Here is a 20,775-nt window from a genome sequence, read left to right on the forward strand (position 1 = left end):
TACCTTTGGCCCAAGTCTCTTGAAATACCCGTCCTTGATGCTTCAACGTAAGTTGTCTATTATCACGAAAAGTTTTCTAGATTTGCTGGAATCTTTTGTTTCTTCACAGTTCATTTCTTGCTTAAATACCAGGGTGGCCATAAAGAAGCCCGTTGGAATTCTACATGTGAAAGTCGTCCGTGCAACGAAGCTTCTGAAGATGGATTTCCTTGGCCTATCAGATCCTTACGTTAAGCTAAGCCTCAGTGGAGAAAAGCTTCCAGCAAAGAAAACTACGATCAAGAAAAAGACCTTGAATCCTGAGTGGAATGAGGAGTTTAAGCTTTCAGTGAAGGACCCTCAATCTCAAATGCTTCACATAAACGTCTTCGACTGGGACAAGGTTTAAACCTCTTAAGCTTACTCCTTTGAAATTGCTTTAAGTTAGTTTCCTGAGCTTTGTTGAAGGAAATCGACAATGTCATGCGATAACCGATATGCATTTTAATGCCGTCAAATTGCTGAACTAACAAACCTTTCCGGCAACCTCTTTTGTGTTTTGGCATTGCAACAGGTAGGCTCACACGACCGGTTGGGAACTCAGATTTTTCCTCTGAAGCTGCTGACCCCCAATGAGCTAAAAGAAGTAACACTCGACTTGTTAAAAGATACTGGTGTTACTGATCCTGACAACAAAAGGCAAAGAGGGCAGATCTTGCTGCAGCTGACATATGCTCCATTTAGAGAAGATCATGACAGTTTCAGCGGGATAATGGACGGCTATGCCAAGAAAGACAGCATAGTCGACCGGGCGCCTAGCAACGTGAGCCCAACCGGAGCAGGCCTACTTCTGGTCACCGTTCAAGGCGCTCAAGACGTAGAAGGTTCGCGTCACAATAATCCTTATGTGCTGGTGATTTTCAGAGGCGAAATAAAAAAATCAAAGGTGAATTTTCATTTTTATTTCTTGAAAAAAGAAACTATATACACATGCATATTTGACACGGAAATATAAGATGAAAACCTGAGTTGTAACAGAAGATCCGAACCTATAGTCATTGTTTTAGTCTCTTTTTATTCTTTTCTCATTTCATTATTGTTTTGATTTTCACGACGGCTAAACCCAAAATTGGTTTCTCCCAGATAATGAAAAAGACTCGTAACCCTTTGTGGAACGAAGAGTTCCAATTCTTGCTCGAAGAACCTCCGTTGCAGGAGAAGATTCACATCAAGGTTATGAGCAAGCGGACAAGCATTAGCTTCCATTCTAAGGTACTTCATTATTACCTCATTGCGTTCACTTTCGCTGGACATCATTCTTGCCCAAGAACGATCCGCTAAATATAACCCTCTCGAATCATCCTTGTTTGACATAGGAATCATTAGGACACGTTGACATCAACCTAGCTGATGTCGTCTACAACGGCCGAATCAACCAGAAGTACCATTTGATAGATTCCAAGGATGGAGTCATACACATTGAGTTACGGTGGAAAACAATATGACAGAAACTAGTGAAGATATACTTGCAATCTTGGTAATTTCATTAACTGTGTCAAGGTTCAGTTTCTATCAGAATTTGGAGAATAGTGATGCACAATGGTACATGGGATAGCTAAGTTCAAAGACCACAGATTCATGCAGTGCTTTGTTCCAGAGGGTAAGATAGTAGGTAGTATGTAAAATTTGAATTTTGTTGTACAACCAAACTGCTATTATATCCTGAAAGCAGCAGAAAAATTTCTGCATTTTTCTTCTTGATTCTTCGCCTGTAAGAAAATTAACCTTGCAAGCAAGATGGCATGTATTTTATGTCAGTCGACCGTAATCCCAGCCATGCATGCAGAGTTACAGATCCTCCAAGATGTCTTAGTCCCAACATCTTCTATTGCCACTTGATTGCACTCATATGATGCTATGCATGCCGCAAATCCGAACTAAAAAGAAGCAAATGAGAAACTTGTCAAAATACATATTTGTGAAATTGTTGTTTTGCCAAACGCGGGCAGTATTTCGTACCAGCAAATAAATCTCAAGATGATACAGTACAACTTTCGACACAGATGAAGCATCTAGAAGGACTTCTTTTCATAAGAGACCAACCAGCCGTGAACTCCGCCTTCGACTTACGGTGCCCCAGTTCTTACCTGAACAATTAGAAAAGTGAGTGATCAGTTGATGCATAAGCTGAACGCACCAAAGGTATGCGAGCTACAAAGTTGAACTTTTTCTCCATATTCACACAAATTCCTGTGCGTACTTGCAACTAGTATTGCTACGATAGGAAGATTGTACGATTACTAATTGAACACCCTGCTGAGAAGCTTCAAAAATCTTCAGTCATGGAGAGGATCTTGCAAGCAGGTATAAAATTTTGAGAGGATGTATTTCATTCAATTGGAAGTGTGAGTGGATACCCATCTAAATATACAGAGGTACAGTGCGAGTGAAGAACAACAAACTTTAGACACCTCAGTTTTTCAGGTAGAAAAACGCTATTAACTAATAGGAAACGCTAAAAGAGAAAAGAGCAATATGTACAATGAAGAAAACGCTATTTAATAAATAAGAAAGAAAGTGTACCCCATCGCGACAAGATGGGCCTTATATCAACTGACACTTACTTCAGGATTCAGTTTTAACTTGTAGACCCATCGTGAACCAATGGCTTGTTTCCCATGCGGTAGATAAGTTAAACACCACGTATTATTCCTTTCAAGAGCCTAAATTTTCCTCCTTCATTGCCAGTTCCCATTCAACGCGTCCCTGAGCTTGAGAATAAGATCTAGGCTCCTGCAAAACAGATAACTGGGAACAAAATGCAAATGTGCGGTGGAGAGAGTAGAGTGATGATTGCAGACATAATCGGATAGCCAAGCGGGCTTGTGAACATGATGTGTTGAATGTCTGAGAGGTCTCGGTGATGGATCTTGTACAGGAGAAGGAAATGTCAGTGGACTGAGGGGAAGGGGTCTGTATAATGTCAGGGACAAGAGGTAGACTGGTATCTGAGGCTTGAATTGAAGGAGATTGCAAGGGAAAAACATGTTCATGGAAAATGACATCGTGAGATACTACGAGCTTATTTGTGTCTATTACAATCTATACCCTTTGTAATCATGGCAATACCCAAGAAAGATACATTTTAGAGCCCTTTTACTGAATTTATCCTTCTTAGGCTTGGGTACGATGGCAAAACATAGAAACCCAAAGATTCGTAAGTGATCATAAGTTGGAGTAGTACTATATAACATCTCAGATGGACTTTTCCAAGATAGTACAGAAGAAGGTAGCCTGTTGAGAATATAGGTGGCAGTGAGCAAAGCTTCGCCTTAGAATTTGGTAGACAAACATGATTGACCGTGCTATTTCAAGGAGTTGTTTATGACGTCTCTCAACTAAACCATTTTGATGGGGGAGTATATGGGCAAGATTTTTTATGGAAGTAAAAGAATCGGTATGGCCCGAGAATGCGATGGAAGCGTGAAATAAAAATTTTAAAAACCGGTTCAAAGGGGTGTTCCCTTTGAAATTTCCGAGATTTCGGTGTTTGTCAAAAGCATAATAATAACTATGTAAACATGTTAGACATGTGCTAGATGATGAAACAAAAAGTACAGAAACATAATCTGAAACTTTACCTTTTATTTCTTTAGAAAACTGTAACGTGCGTTGTTATCTTTATGTTCTCCTGTTCCGTTCACTTGAGAATTCAAACTAGAATTCCTCTTAGTTGTCCACACCACAAAATGAAAAGGTAAAGTTCTTGTTCTATTGCTAGATAGAACAAAGAACCAAGAAGAAAAATAATTCCAAACACAACACTATTGTTTAGTGCGTTTGGATTATTTTGTGTTCTAATTTGAATCCAATTTAAAAAAGAACCAAAAGGAGAATATTTTTTAGAGAAAATTCGTAGCTTTTGTGGTGGTTATGATAGATATTTGTGTAGTTTTGTATATCACATACAATTAAATTCAAAATTCAATAACTTTTAAGCTTGCCTCCAAGACAACCTATACAACCATATTCATATAACCTCCAACCATAGTGAAAAACTCCTCCATCATGTTCATCATGGTAAGTTTCAACTCCTTCTTAACTTGCTCCAACCACCCTCAGATGGGCTTGGACTTCAAATATGCACCGGGCTCGATTTAATCAAATTAAATAAAGCCCAATCAAAGTCCATTAATTCATTTAATCCAATTAAATAAATCTATATTCAGTTACTAATTAATTGATCTAATCAATTGATTAAGCCAAACTCCATGAATTAATCCAATTAATTTAAAGGTGTTATGCCCAAATATTAATTAATCTAATTAATTAATTCTTGAGCCATCCATCAAATGGATTGCTAAATAAATGATCCAATCATTTATATATATTCTCTTTAATTCATTACTTCTTGAATTAATTCCACCAATTCCATAATGATTTGTGACACTCTTTAGGTTCACCCTCAGCTAAACTTAAGCTTGTGTCCAACACTATGATTAATTAAATTCAATTTAATTAATTTATTTTTAATTAACCATTAATCGAAAATTCTCGTCACCATGGGTGGCCGTCTAGCAACAGTCCATGGCATTAGAGACTAGGTGAATGTTGGAGTGAATATTTATGCTCCCGAGTACCATACGGGTACGGTCCTTCCATCATCCGTCTCTCGATCTAAGTCTAGGGCATGGAATTGGGTGTCGGTTCTCATCCTGGACTAGATACTATGCTCGATATCTCAAGATGCGTTTGCTTTATTGATTGACGTAGGAAACCATTTCCTATTCAACCAATCTTTGTGGCCACAAACTCTAAGAGCACCAACCATTTCAAAGCGCATAGGAGACTGGACTGTCATATACTGACAGATGACGGATTCTATCTTGGAACCCATCATCCTCACTACATATTCTAATTGCACTGAACAGGACTTGTAATGACCACATCAAAGATACGGTCATCTTTCATCAAATCCAAGATACAACCATCTCATGCATTCAACTACTATGGTTCCTCAAGTCTAAGGACTAATCCCATACTATCGGAGCCAGGAAGATCTAGTCATGCCGACCAAACCTCCAAGGCTTCCATATGAAGACCTACCGTGAATCAATTCGGTTGACTTGACAACCTTGTCAACCACCCACTAACATTGCATAGACGTCCAATGTCTGTCGTCAATGAAGTACGACACTCATCCAATGAATGCAATTTTAGTGCAAGTCTCAATAGGACTCTCGATGCCCAGTCTCGAGGTCCTAGACTTAGAACATTTCAAACCTAACCTTCAAAAGTTGGTTTCATGGCCACCATCAAATCGCAGCCTAACCTCATAGGTTGTACAATTTGGTTTGTGGCTTTGTTGTGATGTTAAGCCTATAAACATAATTAGTGAGCACACAACAAATATAATTGTCAGATAATAAATACTCACTTTATTCATAAACAATGTTAAAATTATACCGAAATTGTCGGAACAGATTACATAAAGGCCAATCCAATTGGCTTTTTGGTCAGCTATTCTAACAGGAAGATACCTAGTAATGTGAACAGATTGACAATCCCTGCCCAAGAACTTGGCCCCATTATCAATTCGTATGTGCTTAATGGATGAATGAAACTGATTCTGGGCATATTTAAAGAATGTTTTTAACAAAGTAGAAGTTTGGCTTTTGTGTCTCATCAAATAGGTCCAAGTCGCACGAGTGTAATCATCACCAATCGTAAGAAAACAATGGCAATTGGACAAAGTTGGTTTGTGATAAGGTTCCCATATGTCGATATGTATAAGATCGAAAGGTTTGGAGGTCTAAGAATTGCTATGGGGAAAAGACAACCTATGTTGTTTAGCGAGAGGGCACACAGTACATATTTCAACATTTTTAATTGCATTTTTCATGGTGGGAATATGTCAAGCACTTTGAGCAAGGGATGCCCCAACCTCTTGTGCCATAACAGAGCATCAGATTCTATAACACGAGATACAAAGTTCGAAGAAATAGATTGGAAAGATTTGATAAAAGCTATATCAAAAGACTGTTTATTGAGAATATATAGATGTTTAGTTTGCTTTACCACTGCCACCACCTCATTAGTCATCCGGTCCTGTATCAAACAACAAGAGGGAAAGAAAAACGAAGTTTAGAAGTGGTACACAACTTGATAACCGAGATCAAGTTACAATGAAAAGTGGGAAAGTATAGCACATCTTTGAACACGAGTCTCTTAGATAAATTTATGTGACCAGATTGTTTGGTTTGTATTGAGGTGCCATTAGGTTGATATATAGATGATGTGAAAAAAGATTTACTCAAAGTGTGGAAAGCATTGACATCACTGCACATATGACTATTGCACCAGAATCTATAATCCAGGACTTGGATGCAAATGCTCAATACCAATAAAAGTGCAGTAGTGCATACTTGCAAAATTTTCTGAACAACTTGCCTGGATAGTGTCTGTAGGCAACTTTTTCAGCATCTTCATAAGCTCCATAACCACATCATTAACTAAAGATTGATCCTCCCCTTTGCACCTCCTTTTGAAACTTAGGTTGTGGTCCTTGTACAATATTTACTCTGTTCGAACCCCCAACACTTTTCATTTTTTGTTCGTTCAATTCTTTATACCAGTCAGGCACTCCGTGCAACTTGAAACAAGTACTTTTGTCATAACTTGTTTTGCTACAATGCTCGCATTTCATACTTCGTTTTTCCACCACTCCTCTCTTTCTGTAACTCTGTCCTCTTAGTAAATCCTCTCATTTCCTGGTTGCCCCTTCAGCAAACAATGTTGCTCCCTTAAGTGATTCACCCATGTGTACCTGCCTTTGCCTCTCTATTCGCAAAATCATCGAATAGGCTTTATTTATACTCGGTAGAGGTTCAGTAACTAGAATCTAACTCTTGAAATTATCTGATTCTTCATTCAGACCCATAAGAAACTGCATAAGAAGATTTTCTTCAATCAGGTCCGCCTTCGCCTTAGCAACATTGCATGTACAGGCGCATCCACAGGTACACTCAGGTAATTGTCGCAGATGAATTAGTTCATCCCATAGCATTTGGATTTTGGTGAAATAGTCTACAACTGACAAATCTCCCTATCTAACAGATGCAATCTCCCGCTCCAATTGTTATAAGAGTGGCCCACTACACACACCATACCTTTCATTCAAGGTAATCCACAAGGTTCTAGCAGATTTTGTGTATATAAAAGCATTAGAGATGTTTTTAGTCATCGCATTAAGTACCCAGGACGTCACCATACAATCAACACGCGTCCATTGTTCCAATAACTCAGGGTCTTCTACAGGTTTTGCACATGTGCCAGTAATAATAAAACCGAGCTTCGATTTTGCTCCTAGAGCACGACGAACCACTCTACTCTAACTCAGAAAATTTTTGCCATCAAGAGGCGTGGATACAAGCATCATACCTGGATGCTCTGAGCTATGAAGCTGTAGAGCTTCGGACTTCAAACGATCCATCGCACTTACAATGGTTTGAATCGCAGCCTCCATTGCCATGGCTACTGTGCTTCACAAGTGCTTTGTTTTGTGTATCGCGGAAGCAGGATCAGAGACCTTCAATCGATAGCTCTGATACCATGCTGAGAAGCTTCAAAAATCTACATTCATGGAGAGGATCTTGCAAGCAGGTATAAAATTTGAGAGGATGTATTTCATTCAATTAAGTGGGGGTGGATACCCATCTAAATATACAGAGGTACAGTGCGGGTGAAGAACAACAAACTTTAGCCACCTCAAGCTTTTTAGGTAGAAAAGCGATATTAACTAATAAAAAAAGCTAAAGATAAAAGTTTACTAAATAAGAAAGAAAGTGCGAAAGTCCCTAAGATAAGTCGTGAAGGCGTGATGCTCTGTAACAAGTTGTTGCTGTGTTGCACATGAAGAAACTGCAGCAGCAGCTCCACCTCAACACACCCCAAAGTTGTTAAACGGATAAGATGCTCTCAAACATACCTCTAGCCTTAGCGCGCCTGATCTCAAGAGATCATGAGCTGATTGCAGGGAGGAAGCGCCAAGATCCTGGAATCCCTTGCGTATGGTATGAACATCAAAATAGAACCTTTATCAGCCACTGCACCAACAACTCCTTGAGCAATTTTCAAGTTAGCTTTACCACCCAAATACCGAGCTTCACTCCCTTTCATCATTGCTTCTAGGGATCCCATACCTCGATACTTCTTGACTCGCCGACCACCCTGTCATGGCAAAATCCCAATACTTGTCAACAAACAAACAATACACTCAATAGAATCTTTTAATGCATAAATGAGAAATTAACTGGAATATTTATAAGATGTATGAATACTCTTTGTGACGGGTATATCTCTATCACTATCTTCTAATACTTGTGTAAAAACTCCCTGGAGGCCGTAATTATACATACAAGGATAGGGTTGGTACTTTGAAATCTATAAATGAGGTATCAACTCTAGCAAATTCGCATTTGGGACTTCATATTCTTAGAAAAGGGTTAGTTTGTGGGAGATAAGTAGGACACATTTGGATGACAAAAGAAATCAGAAAGGTGGAGAGATAGAGCACAAAGAAGCTATATAAACTTTTTAATTTTTACAACAATGTTGAGCATGGAAACACTCAACAGAGAGTGAGAAAATCTTTACCTCCATTTGTCTTCTTCTCTTCTCTAAAAGCTAAAAAATGAGAAACTAGAGTTCATATGGTTGTGCTTCTGAAAAACCTGATATTCATAAGTGCCAGGAGCTTCACTGGTTCCAGCTAAAAAGCTTCCCATCATTACACCTAGAAAGCTTTCCATCAAGCTTCTCTTTGGCTAAAAAACCCGAAACATCCTCAAAATTATGACTACCCGGAAGCGAAACCAATGACTTTGTCATGTACTCCGAGACCCTCACTTCCTTATCAGCTAATTTTTGCCAATGAGATTTCTTCACCGTACCCAAATATGTTTCGACTTTTCACTTCCCTACTCCGTCACAAAAATGCATGGGCAGGAAGAGAACTCCTCAACGGATAAAATTGAGTCGGAGGGAGATTTAAAGACGAACTCATAATTAAATGGTATTTTGTGCGACCTAGCGAGGCGTACCATGGCTGCCTGGTTCGAAGCGGGTGTATTGGAGTGTATAATACCGATGGCGCCGGGTGAAGCCATGGCAGTGGCCATGGAGGATTCAGTGACGGTGTCCATGGGAGAGGAGACGCATGGAGTGGGCAGCGAGAAGCGGTAGCTGTGCTTGGTCGAAAGAGAAACAGCATCGGTGGAGAAGTCGATATAATGGGGAAGGAAGATAACTTCATCGTACGTATAAGATTATCCCTGGCTGAATAACCTCGACGCCGGGTATCCATCATCAAGAACCGGAGGTGCTCCATCCATCGCCGCCGTCACCAAACAATGTAGAGAAATTGCTAGGTGTGGGCTCCTCTTGCTTGTTGAGGCTCCTTTTTTGCTTTTTGGATTATGGATCAAACTTTATGGGTCGTAGACCTCCTTCGATTTTTAGCTTTTCGGCGGGATTTGGGCTTGCAAACTTTATTACCCCATTTTTTTTTTCGGAGATTTGATATAATTATTCGTAAAATTTTTATAACCTAAAAATTATATTTTTTGATATTTATTTTCTTCTAACAAATAGATTTTTCGGTTAATTAAATTTCATTATATTTATTGATATTAATAAAAAAAATAAATTGAAATCTGTATTTATCCCCGATGAATTTAATACTAACTTATTGAAGGCCAAAAAAATCTTTTCTGATTAAATTACCCCTATAAGAATGAAAATACACCTCCTCACATGCTTAGTATGTGAAGATATATAAGAATAATTTGATTAGAAAAAGATTTATTTGATTTATAATAAGTCAATAATAGTCAATCTGAGTAAATACAAAAAAATTAATGTAATTATTTTAGTTAATATCAGCGAATTAGATGAATTTGACTAACAAAATGATCAATTTATTTGACAAAAACAAACATCACAATGATAGATTTAATTTTTTAAATCACAGAGAATCTACGTATAACTACACCAGATCTCAAGGGAGGACGGTGTAATTATTCCAATATATTATATTAAGTTCATATTCAAAATTCACCAGATATTATAATTATTAATTAGAATATTTTTTTAATTTTAGATAATAATGAACTATGATATTTTTACTTATATTATCTAATATCTATCTAAACAATTTAACAAGTTTTGATAATTTGTTTTGTAAATAAATTTTTAATATAATGCATATAAATTTTATTGTTATATTTCAATATTAATTTGTAATCTCTTGTAATTTTATAAATTAATAAGTTCTGACAAGTAACTTATAACCTTTTATGTTTATTTGTGCATATATTTTTTAGGTAAATATAATTTTTATTAAATAAATAATACAATCTTATAGTACAACAGTGCTCAATAAGTTGCGTCTCCCTCGACATGCCAAGGGATACGCCAAAGTCTATACAACGAACAAGAACTAACAAAGCGAGCTAAAGAAGTACTAAGAATCCTCTGTCTAACCTCTTCCACAATGAGTCCAGCAAGTGCGGTCGGTTCTGGCTCAAACTGCTCAAAATGTCTCAAGTTCTGTTCCTTTCAAATATGATACACACATGAAGCCAAGGGATACGTCAAAGTCTATACAACGAACAAGAACTAACAATGCAAGCTAAAGAAGTACTAAGAATCCTCTGTCTAACCTCTTCAACAATGAGTCCAGCAAGTGCGGTCGGTTCTGGTTCAAACTGCTCAAAACGTCTCAAGTTCTATTTCTTTCAAATATAATACACACATGAAGTCAATAACGCACGATAAACCAGATTAATAATGTGTTGCCCTTTCACATCTTCTTGTAGCCCAATCTATGTCCATTGGCCAGTCTCGATTCGGGTAATTGAAGCTAACAAATTGTCGAATAGCTATAAGGCACCATCGAGAGTAGAGGCATTGGAAGAATAAGTGCGTCTATGTGTCTCAAAAGTAGCTTCATCAAAAGAATAAGTATTGCCTATGCGTCTCATTCGCGCCTTCATCAAATATGATACACACATGAAGCCAAGGGATACGCCAAAGTCTATACAGCGAACAAGAACTAATAAAGCGAGCTAAAGAAGTACTAAGAATCCTCTATCTAACCTTTTCAACAATGAGTCCAGCAAGTGCGGTCGGTTTTGGTTCAAACTGCTCAAAACGTCTCAAGTTCTATTTCTTTCAAATATGATACACACATGAAGTCAATAATGCACGATAAACCAGATTAATAATGTGTTGCCCTCTCACATCTTCTTGTAGCCCAATTTATGTCCATTGGCCAGTCTCGATTCGGGTAATTGAAGCTAACAGATCGTCGAATAGCTATAAGGCACCATCGGGAGTAAAGGCATCGGAAGAATAAGTGCACCTATGTGTCTCAAAAGTAGCTTCATCGAAAGAATAAGTATTGCCTATGCATCTCATTCGCGCCTTCATCAAATATGATACACACATGAAGCCAAGGGATACGCCAAAGTCTATACAACGAACAAGAACTAACAAAGCGAGCTAAAGAAGTACTAAGAGTCCTCTGTCTAACCTTTTCAACAATGAGTCCAGCAAGTGCGGTCGGTTTTGGTTCAAACTGATCAAAATGTCTCAAGTTCTATTCCTTTCAAATATGATACACACATGAAGTCAATAATGCACGATAAACCAGATTAATAATGTGTTGCCCTCTCACATCTTCTTGTAGCCCAATCTATGTCCATTGGCACCATCGGGAGTAGAGGCATCGGAAGAATAAGTGCGCCTATGTGTCTCAAAAGTAGCTTCATCGAAAGATGAAAGAATAAGTATTGTCTATGTGTCTCATTCGCGCCTTCATCACACAGAACATAGGTGTATAGGTAAGACAACACCATGATTTATCAGCTATCAAAAGCTTCCCCAATATATGTAAATCAACACCGCATGGTCCCAAAAGTAGCTTCATCGAAAGATGAAAGAATAAGTATTGCATATGCGTCTCATTCGCGCCTTCATTACATAGAACATAAGGTGTATAGGTAAGACAACACCATGATTTATCAGCTATCAAAAGCTTCCCCAATATATCGCATGAATTTGAGCAGTGACTGTAGAGTCTCCAACCACTCAATATGTGTTGATAATGTTAGAATAACAGAGCCTCCGGTGAGGATCGAACTCACGACCTTTCACTTACGAAGCGAACGCACTACCACTATGCTACGAAGGCTTATGTGCAAATATTTCTATAACAAGATATCTAATATATAATATTTCTAATTTAGTGCTAATAAACTTATGCTGAAATAATTTGATGATTCCAATGAATTAATCTAAACATAGTGTATATTATGGTTGAACAATTTTACTTATTTTTCGGTGATATTACATTATATATATAGATATATTGTTATAAATTTAGAGAAATTCTAAATTTATTGACCTATCACTCTTAATAGAATATAAGGTAAATAATATATGTATTTCTCCAAATCACTTTCTTATTCTCTCCAAAAAACTTATCTTACAAATGAAATACATGGTGGTATTTATAGACCATAAAAAATATAGTTTACAAAATACACCATATCTATTATAATTACAAATCATAATGGGGGATACAAAAAGTTATAACATAATGAATATTAAAAATGAATATCAAGAGGTGTATGCATTTATATATACATATTATATAATATATATATATATACCAACCGAGCTTGACTTGTTTACACATTGGTTATAACTCATAAAATTAGGGTTGAATGCAGTTTAGTCTCCTATATTAAGGAAAATGAGCAATTTACCTCCCTTCGAAAAATAAAGCAGCAATTTACCCCTAGTTGTTCTAAAAAATAGAGAAAAGTATCCTCGTGATGCATTTTGCAAATGACATAGGACTTATTTTATTTTTTAATTTAAAATTTAAAATAACATTTATGTCCTTATTTTAAGAATCGTTGGATCTTGATCAATCTAAAGTCCAAATTTAACCAACAATATCAATGGTATACATTTTATCTAACTCGAATTAACAGTTTAAATTTAAATAGATAATAACAAAAATTATTTATAATATATAATTAAATTTAAATATATATATATATATATTTATACATTTATAATAGAAACTATCTATATATATATATATTTATAGAGTCTATATATATATATAGAGAGAGATACTGGCATGAGTGGGCTGTCGACGACAAGGAGAGGCGAATCTGAGTGGAGGAGGGGCCAGAGTAGGGAGATGGAGTGGCGACGAGCATGGGAGGGGAAGGGAGGAGGAGGAGAAGAAGGCTGATTTGGGTGGAGGGGGAGGAGGATGCGGCCAGGGCAAGGAGAGGAAGGGCGAATCTAGGTGCGGGAGGGGAAGAAGGCGAAGTCAAGGGAGGGAGGAGGAGGAGGACGTAGTGGCATTGAAGAGGGTTGTATTTTAGGTAGGCTAGGAAGTCACTGAAATTAATAGGCCCTTTGCTAAGTGAAAAGTACTTAGGATTGAGTCTATTTAGCATGCAGCTAGGGGTGGGCGAATGGGTCGGGTTTTTCGGGTCCCAATCAGACCCGTTCGGGTAAAGACAAATCGAATCGGTTTTGTCGGTTTTTTTTGTTGGTTCGGGTTAACCCGAAATTCGACTATATCCAATCAGGTTCGGGTTCGGGTATTAAATTACCACCCAAAGAACCCGATCGGGTACCTGATCGGGAGTAGGGCAAAAAGGGGGAACGGGTATTTCAACTCTAAGTCAGAAAAATAGTGCGCCCTTGCTAGCTGTTGCTACCGCCGTTTCTATTTCCCCTTTCTTGCTACTGCTGTTGCTGCTTCCGTTGCTGACCAGACGTCAGCAACTAATCGCTGCGGCCGCGGCACCCACCAGATGCCAGCAACCAGGACAACCACGTCACTCGCGTGTATCTATTGAAATATGCTTTTATGACTGTTTCTGTAAATCTTTTGTGGGTTTGGATATATATATATATATATATACGTACATTATATATAGTTATATTATATTCTTTATATATATTATACATAGTATATATATATATAAATAAAAAAATATACTTAAATTTTTTAAAATTTGAACCATTTATTTTACTAATTGAAGATCAATAATTATTATAAGAAGAGTATAACAGTCAATTCAACAAACAATTTATGTGGCTATAGAGAGGAGAATATACAACACTTTAAAAATACAAAAGAATTTTTTACCTATTTTTTTAACACAGTAGATTTTAAGCTAATTTTGAAAACATAGAGGTATGCAATTTACCCGTTATGGTATTCACATCTTCAACAGTTAGCATTTGGGATGGAAATTAAGGTAAGCACGTCATTTATAACTTTTAATTTATTTTCTGAATTAACCTCTGATTTTCGTGTTAAATAAATGTTTGTTTTTTTTTTTCATGAAATACATAAACTGGTGTATAAATTTCATTACGAAAATTGCTCAATAGCAATGAAAAAATTTGATGTTAAAAATCAGCATAAAAAAACTTTCGTTGCTAATTTAAATTACTTAATATATATTCTAAATAATTCGTTGCTAAAATTCATTATTAAGTAAATTTTCGTTGCTAAATTCATTATCAGGTAATTTTTTTATTTTAAATAATGTAGATTAGCAACAAAAATTTTATTTATTAATTATTTCGACGGTAATATTTTTCCCTTGCTATAAATTTATTTTCTTGTAGTGTTATATAACATAAATATATTTCAGTAAAGTCCCCTCATAGGGAATTTTTGAAAAACAATAATAACATCTCGACGTATTTATTATAGTTTCTATCTTCCAGATTTCACATAAGACAACTACAGCCTTAAATTATATTATTGGAAATTTTGGAGGGTTGGTATGTAAATATTGTAAACTCGAAAAATGTTAGCTTATAAAAATTGTAACTTTTGGAGGACGATATTTGTAAATTTGAAAAAAATATATTGTAATTAGTAATACACTAATTACTCCTCTAGAAAGTCACTATAATCGATCATTTTTTATGTTTTAATTTTACTATCTTGTAATTTAATTTTGCTCATCTGAGATTTGGACATTTTATTACCAAAAAGTTCGATTGAAGTTTTTTGTAATTTTAGGAGGAGAATTAAGAAAATTGGAATCTATATTAATCACGTTTATTTTTAGAAGAAAAAGTCACTACAAGAAAATTTATTATCCTCGACACTATAAATAATTACTACGGCTTAAAAATTATAATAAATCGATACTATCTATCACGGTCAGACAAAATCAATGCAAAAACTTAAGTTTTGACCATGATTAATCAACGTTCAGTATGGTTTTACCTATGCGAAAATATTTGCCACAGTAATTAGTTATAGCAAATATTCTGATCTTGCTTGCAAAAATAACAGCTAAAGGCCGTTCTGCAACACAGATTAATTAATACTTAGTACGTATCATGATTTTTTACTTTAAAATATAATGGAAAAATATATTTTTTCTGGTTTCGATAATTTACTCAATATATATTTCAAATATTATATATTTTTTATATACATCTTTATGTATTCAAATCAATTTAAATACTTATTTATACATTTGTAATTTATAAAAATTTAATGTGACAGATAAATTAACTGAAATGATTTTTCCAGAATAACATAAAACCCTCGAACAAAAATTTAATTAAAAAAGGGATAATTGTATTTTCTGCCCTTGAGATTTTATATAATTATACATAGACCCCATATGATTTAGAAAATTACATTTGATATTTACCCTCGATTGACTTATAATTATTTACTTATTGCAGGTCAAGCAAATCTTTTAGGACTAAGCTACCCTTACGATGATGAAGATGCCTCTATACATACATTAATGTATGAAGATGCATAAGAATAATTAATCATAAAAAGATTTATTTGATCTGCAACAAAATTAGTAATAAACTAATTAGGGTAAATATGATTTTTTATCCGATTTTTTATTAATATCATAAATTCGATAAATTTTGGCTAACGAAATAACTTATTTGTTAGACAAAAAATAAACTTCAGGATTACTAAATATAGTTTTTCAAATTATAAGAGATTTATGTATAATTACATCAAATTTTATGAACGTCAAGTATAATTATGCTATTAAAAAAAAACACACACACACACTTTGAAAGGTCTAGGTACCCTATTGGTCCAAGACTTTCAAGGACCAAAACTACGTGTCTACGAGTGATTATTGAACACCCCACTCTAAGAGCAATTGGGATCAATCTACTAATATCTCCCCTACCGTTATAAAAACAATAATAATTTCTCACTGTCTTTGGTAATTTTATCCGTTGATCTTGAAATGAATCAATGCTAGGCTAAATTGCTCTTTTTTGTCCCACAAATTGGAGGATTTTGATTTTTAGTCCTACATTTTATAGAATTTTTATTTAGCTACCATTTTCATAAAAAATATGATGACGTCAGTTTCAAAGAGGAAATTTCAGTCAAATGTTTGTAGCAAACGTGACAAGGAAGGCATGTGCCGTTAAGCAGCTGATTTTTGAAGGGAGAAACTCATGTGCTCTTCACGTGAATAAAAAAACTATTAAAGAAATTGAAACTTATTCAGTTCCCCATTAAATCCTAATACTATGTTTGTTTTTATTTTTAATTTATCTTTGGGACAAGTTAAAATACACCCAATGTTTATCATCATTCAGAAATACCTTATTTAGGTGTTTTAAACTGTTTTAGCATAAATACATATATATATATATAAAACATAATTTGACAATGATTTAACAATGAATAGTAATTTTTGTCTCCCAAAACACAACATTAAACATACAATACTTATTTTAAATTATCTCTAAAAACAAATCCAAACATACGTACTATCTCTAACACACACTTATTTATCTTTATTTTTCTCTCTATCTCCACAAAACACAATAAAATAATAAGAAAACAAGTCCAAACATTATGTAAAAATCTCCTTCCCAAATCTCGTAAAACATTAGTGCCTTCACCATCCCCTGCTTTTGAAGAAATTGCTCCCGAAACATTCAGTGCTGTTTTAGTGTAGTTTGTTTTTCATGCATAATGTATGTGTTAAATAGTGGTTCCAGTTTTCGATGATGCTTTTATGTTTATATATGTTGCTGTTTGGTTGTATATTGCTTTGTTTTGTGGTCAATAATGAGTTTTTTTTTTTATGTTTTTTGGGGTTAAATGCAATTTTATCCCCCTATGATACGTGAAATGAGCAAATACTCCTTATCAAAAAAGAATTAGTAAATTATCCCTTATGTTTCAAAAAATAAAGCAAAATTACCCCCTATCAATAGTTTAGATAGAGGGTGTTTGCTTCGTTTTCCAAAACACATGGAGCAATTTGTTATTTTACTTTTTACAAGGGTTTTTTTGTTTATTTCTCATATCACAAGGAGGTATATTGCATTTTTTCTTGCTTTTTGTGTATTTAACGCGGACAATATATATATATATATATATATATATGTATTGTTATGAGATTTAAGAAATTCAAAAGTTTGTGGATCTTATCTTGATCTCCCCTCCTCTTACATTCTATCGGAAAAACTATTATTTTAGTTCGCTAAGTATGCCTAATTTTAATTTTAGTCCGATAACTATGTCCATTTTTGTTTAGGTCCAGTAACTTACGAAATTACTTACTTTTAGTCCTCTGGCAGATTTTCGGATAATTTTACCCCTATGAGTGCATATGGACTAAAACTGCCTTTCAAAAAGTTGCATAGGGGTAAAATTGTCCGAAAATCTACCAGAGGACTAAAAGTAAGCAATATCGTAAGTTACTGGACCTAAACAAAAATGAACATAGTTATCGAACTAAAGTTAAAATTAGGTGTACTTAGCGGACTAAAATAATATTTTTCCCCATTCTATCATAAATTTTAAGCTCTTGAGATTCATCTCCTCTTATCAATGAAGATCCTTTTAGTTGTAATCTTGGAGCCTATAAAGAGACCATTTTATTTTGTATGATGATATAAGAATACGTTCCTTTTTCCTCTCACTTTTAATTCTCATATTGTTTCAATATTATATGAGTTTCATAATATCTATATATATATATGTTTCTTTCAAATGGATGTGAATTTGCTGTGACTTTGAAAATTTATCATGGAGGCACTTCTGCGCACATTCCTAAGCCTAGTAATGTAGGTGGTTCTATGAGTGCGTTTGATTTTTTTGATTTTAAAATGGTGTCGAAAAAGAATTCCCATAAAGTATGGGACTAAAAAGTGAAAGAATTCATTTTTGTGGGACTAAAAAAGCAATTTAGTCCCCCATAGTAAGTGCTTTTATTTTCTGGTGAATGTATTTATACCTAGTACATACCCGAAATCTTAATTTCTCATAACAGGCATTAAAGGAGGAAGACATGAAATAATCAACGTAATGTAGGTCCATTTTGTATCATTTTCAGTATTTTAATGATTTGAATGATGTAATATACTGTATTTGTTAGGTGACGGGTCGGCCAAGTATCTTTCCAAGGTTTAATTCTAAATATTCCTTTTATTCTATCAAGGCTATTCTATTTTACTTTAGTGTTATGTAATAGTATTGTGAAAATTGTACTTTTTGTTCCGTATTTTAAGGTTAGTATATATTTTGTCTAATTAGTTACGAGAATCTCACTAATTAACTATTTTTATAAGTTACATAAATTCTCACTTTTAGTCATTTTTTCATGTTTCATTAGTATTTCAACAACAAAAAAAAGACATACGCTAAGCAAGTGCTCATTAACTGTTTGGCCTCTTGAATGATGGTCACGTGTTTAGCGCTTGTCTTTTTCGTCAAAATACTAATAAAATATGATTAAAGGAATAAAAATGAGAATTTTTTATAATATATGAAATCATTTAAGAAAATTTTGTAACTAATATGACAAATAGTATAACGACTCTAAAATATAGGAACTAGAAATGCTATTTTTTTTTGGGAAAAGTATTATTTTAGTTCGGTAAGTATGCCTAATTTTAATTTTAGTCCGATAACTATGTCTATTTTTGTTTAAGTCCAGCAACTTACGAAATTGCTTACTTTTAGTCCTTTGGCAGATTTTCGGACAATTTTACCCTTATGCAACATTTGAAATGCAGTTTTAGTCCATATGCACTCATAGAGGTAAAATTATCTGAAAATATGCCAGGGGACTAAAAGTAAGCAATTTCGTAAGTTACTGGACCTAAACAAAAATTGACATAGTTATTGGACTAAAATTAAAATTAAGCATACTTAGCGGACTAAAATAATACTTTTTCCTTTTTTTTTTCCTTCCAAAAGGGACACATGTCATTCACATGTTTGTATATACGACACTGAAATTCAAAGTGTGATAGAAAATTATCATTAATTGCTTCACTTATTTAAATTTCAAAATTGATTCAAGCTGAGTTCTCTTATTTGCTATTTCTTTAATGTGAGGTAAAATTATAAACAAGTTCCACAGTTTTGGGTCATCTCAGACTTGACCCTACATTTTATGTGATTTTAAAATTAAGGCTTAAACGTATTTTTTATTTTGTAATTTAGGTTATTTTGCGTTTGCGTCTTTTAACTTTTAGGATAACATTTTAGTGTTATAATTTTTTAATTTTTGTAATTTTAGTTCTTTTTTCGTCGGAGTTCACCATTCTCGCTAAAGGTATATGTGCCTCTTATGTGACATTCTAAAATTGGAGTTTTCTTTGGTATTCGTTCATTTCTATCAGTATTTTTTTTTTAACTTTTTAGGATAATATTTTGGTCCTACATCTTTTTAATATTCGTGATTTAAGTCCTTTTCTCGTCAAAATTCACCCCTTTTCGACGATAGAGGCGAATTCCTATTAATCAAAAGATTAAAATTACAAAAATTAAAAAAAAATACAGGACCAAAATGTTATCCAGAAAAATTATTGGGCAAAAATACCAAATGGCATAAGCTATGGGACCCAAAAAGCATTGTCCTAAAATTAACTCCATATTTATTTAAAAGTTGCAAAATGAGTTAAAAAAATATTACAAACCCAGGAAGATAGCATTTTTAATCCAACAAATTTGGCCCATGTCATTTTCCGTCGTATTCATTACGGGATTAATACTTTTAGTATCATAACTTATAACAATTAGCACTTTTGGTCCTCTTATAATTTCCAATCTACAATTTAACGGTGTAATGCGTAGCATGTTTCTGTTAAGTATTTTTGATCGGAGGAAAAATTATTCCTTTTCTCAATAGTAGCATATGAGTGCTTCATTTGGCCTACTTGATTCACTTTTGGAAAATATAATTTTTTATGTTGTTTCTACTTGGTTTCAACTTATAGAAATATGAAAAGAATATGATTCAACTTTTGTGAGAGAAGAGCGAAATCGCTATATATGTTTCTTGCTCTAATTTTCCTTCATGATTTATTTTTTCCTCAAATGTTATATTTTTTTCTCGAAAATGGTCCCGAACTGAAAAACAAACCAATTATCTCTCCAGTCAAAAATATTTAACGATCACATGCTAGGAATGTGGACTACCGTTAAATTGTAAGCATAAAAGTGATGAGGACCAAAAATACTAATTTTTATAAGTTATGAGACTAAAAATACTAATTTCATAATAAATAAGACCAAAAGTGAAACGAACACCAAAAATATTATTTCCCCCAACTCCAAAAATTGTAGAAGTAATTTTACAATTTTGCCTTAAGGTGACATCATTGTGATTGTTTGATGTGAAAGTATCATCATAGATAAAAGTGTTCCTACTTCACCAACTT

At 34.4% G+C, this 20,775-nt stretch overlaps 1 protein-coding gene, 1 non-coding gene and 1 pseudogene across 2 annotated transcripts in view; 1 reads left to right on the plus strand and 2 right to left on the minus strand.

Moving 5' to 3' along the window:
- LOC105161316 (synaptotagmin-3) overlaps window positions 1-1,740 on the plus strand; it is a 4,664-nt gene extending 2,924 nt beyond the window's left edge. Inside the window, exons 8-12 of the mRNA XM_020693203.1 lie at window positions 1-47; window positions 133-382; window positions 554-925; window positions 1,123-1,251; window positions 1,356-1,740. The exon at window positions 1-47 is cut by the window's left edge and continues 1 nt beyond it. Of these exons, the coding sequence (XP_020548862.1) occupies window positions 1-47; window positions 133-382; window positions 554-925; window positions 1,123-1,251; window positions 1,356-1,484 (927 nt within the window). The 3' untranslated portion in view covers window positions 1,485-1,740. The remainder of the gene's footprint in view (window positions 48-132; window positions 383-553; window positions 926-1,122; window positions 1,252-1,355) is intronic.
- LOC105161333 lies at window positions 2,052-11,021 on the minus strand (annotated as a pseudogene).
- Window positions 12,161-12,232, minus strand: TRNAT-CGU. The gene has a single exon. It is a non-coding gene; the product is annotated as a tRNA-Thr (tRNA).

The sequence above is a fragment of the Sesamum indicum genome, linkage group LG4 (genome assembly GCF_000512975.1).
Source record: "Sesamum indicum cultivar Zhongzhi No. 13 linkage group LG4, S_indicum_v1.0, whole genome shotgun sequence".
In the NCBI taxonomy this organism is placed as follows: domain Eukaryota; kingdom Viridiplantae; phylum Streptophyta; class Magnoliopsida; order Lamiales; family Pedaliaceae; genus Sesamum; species Sesamum indicum.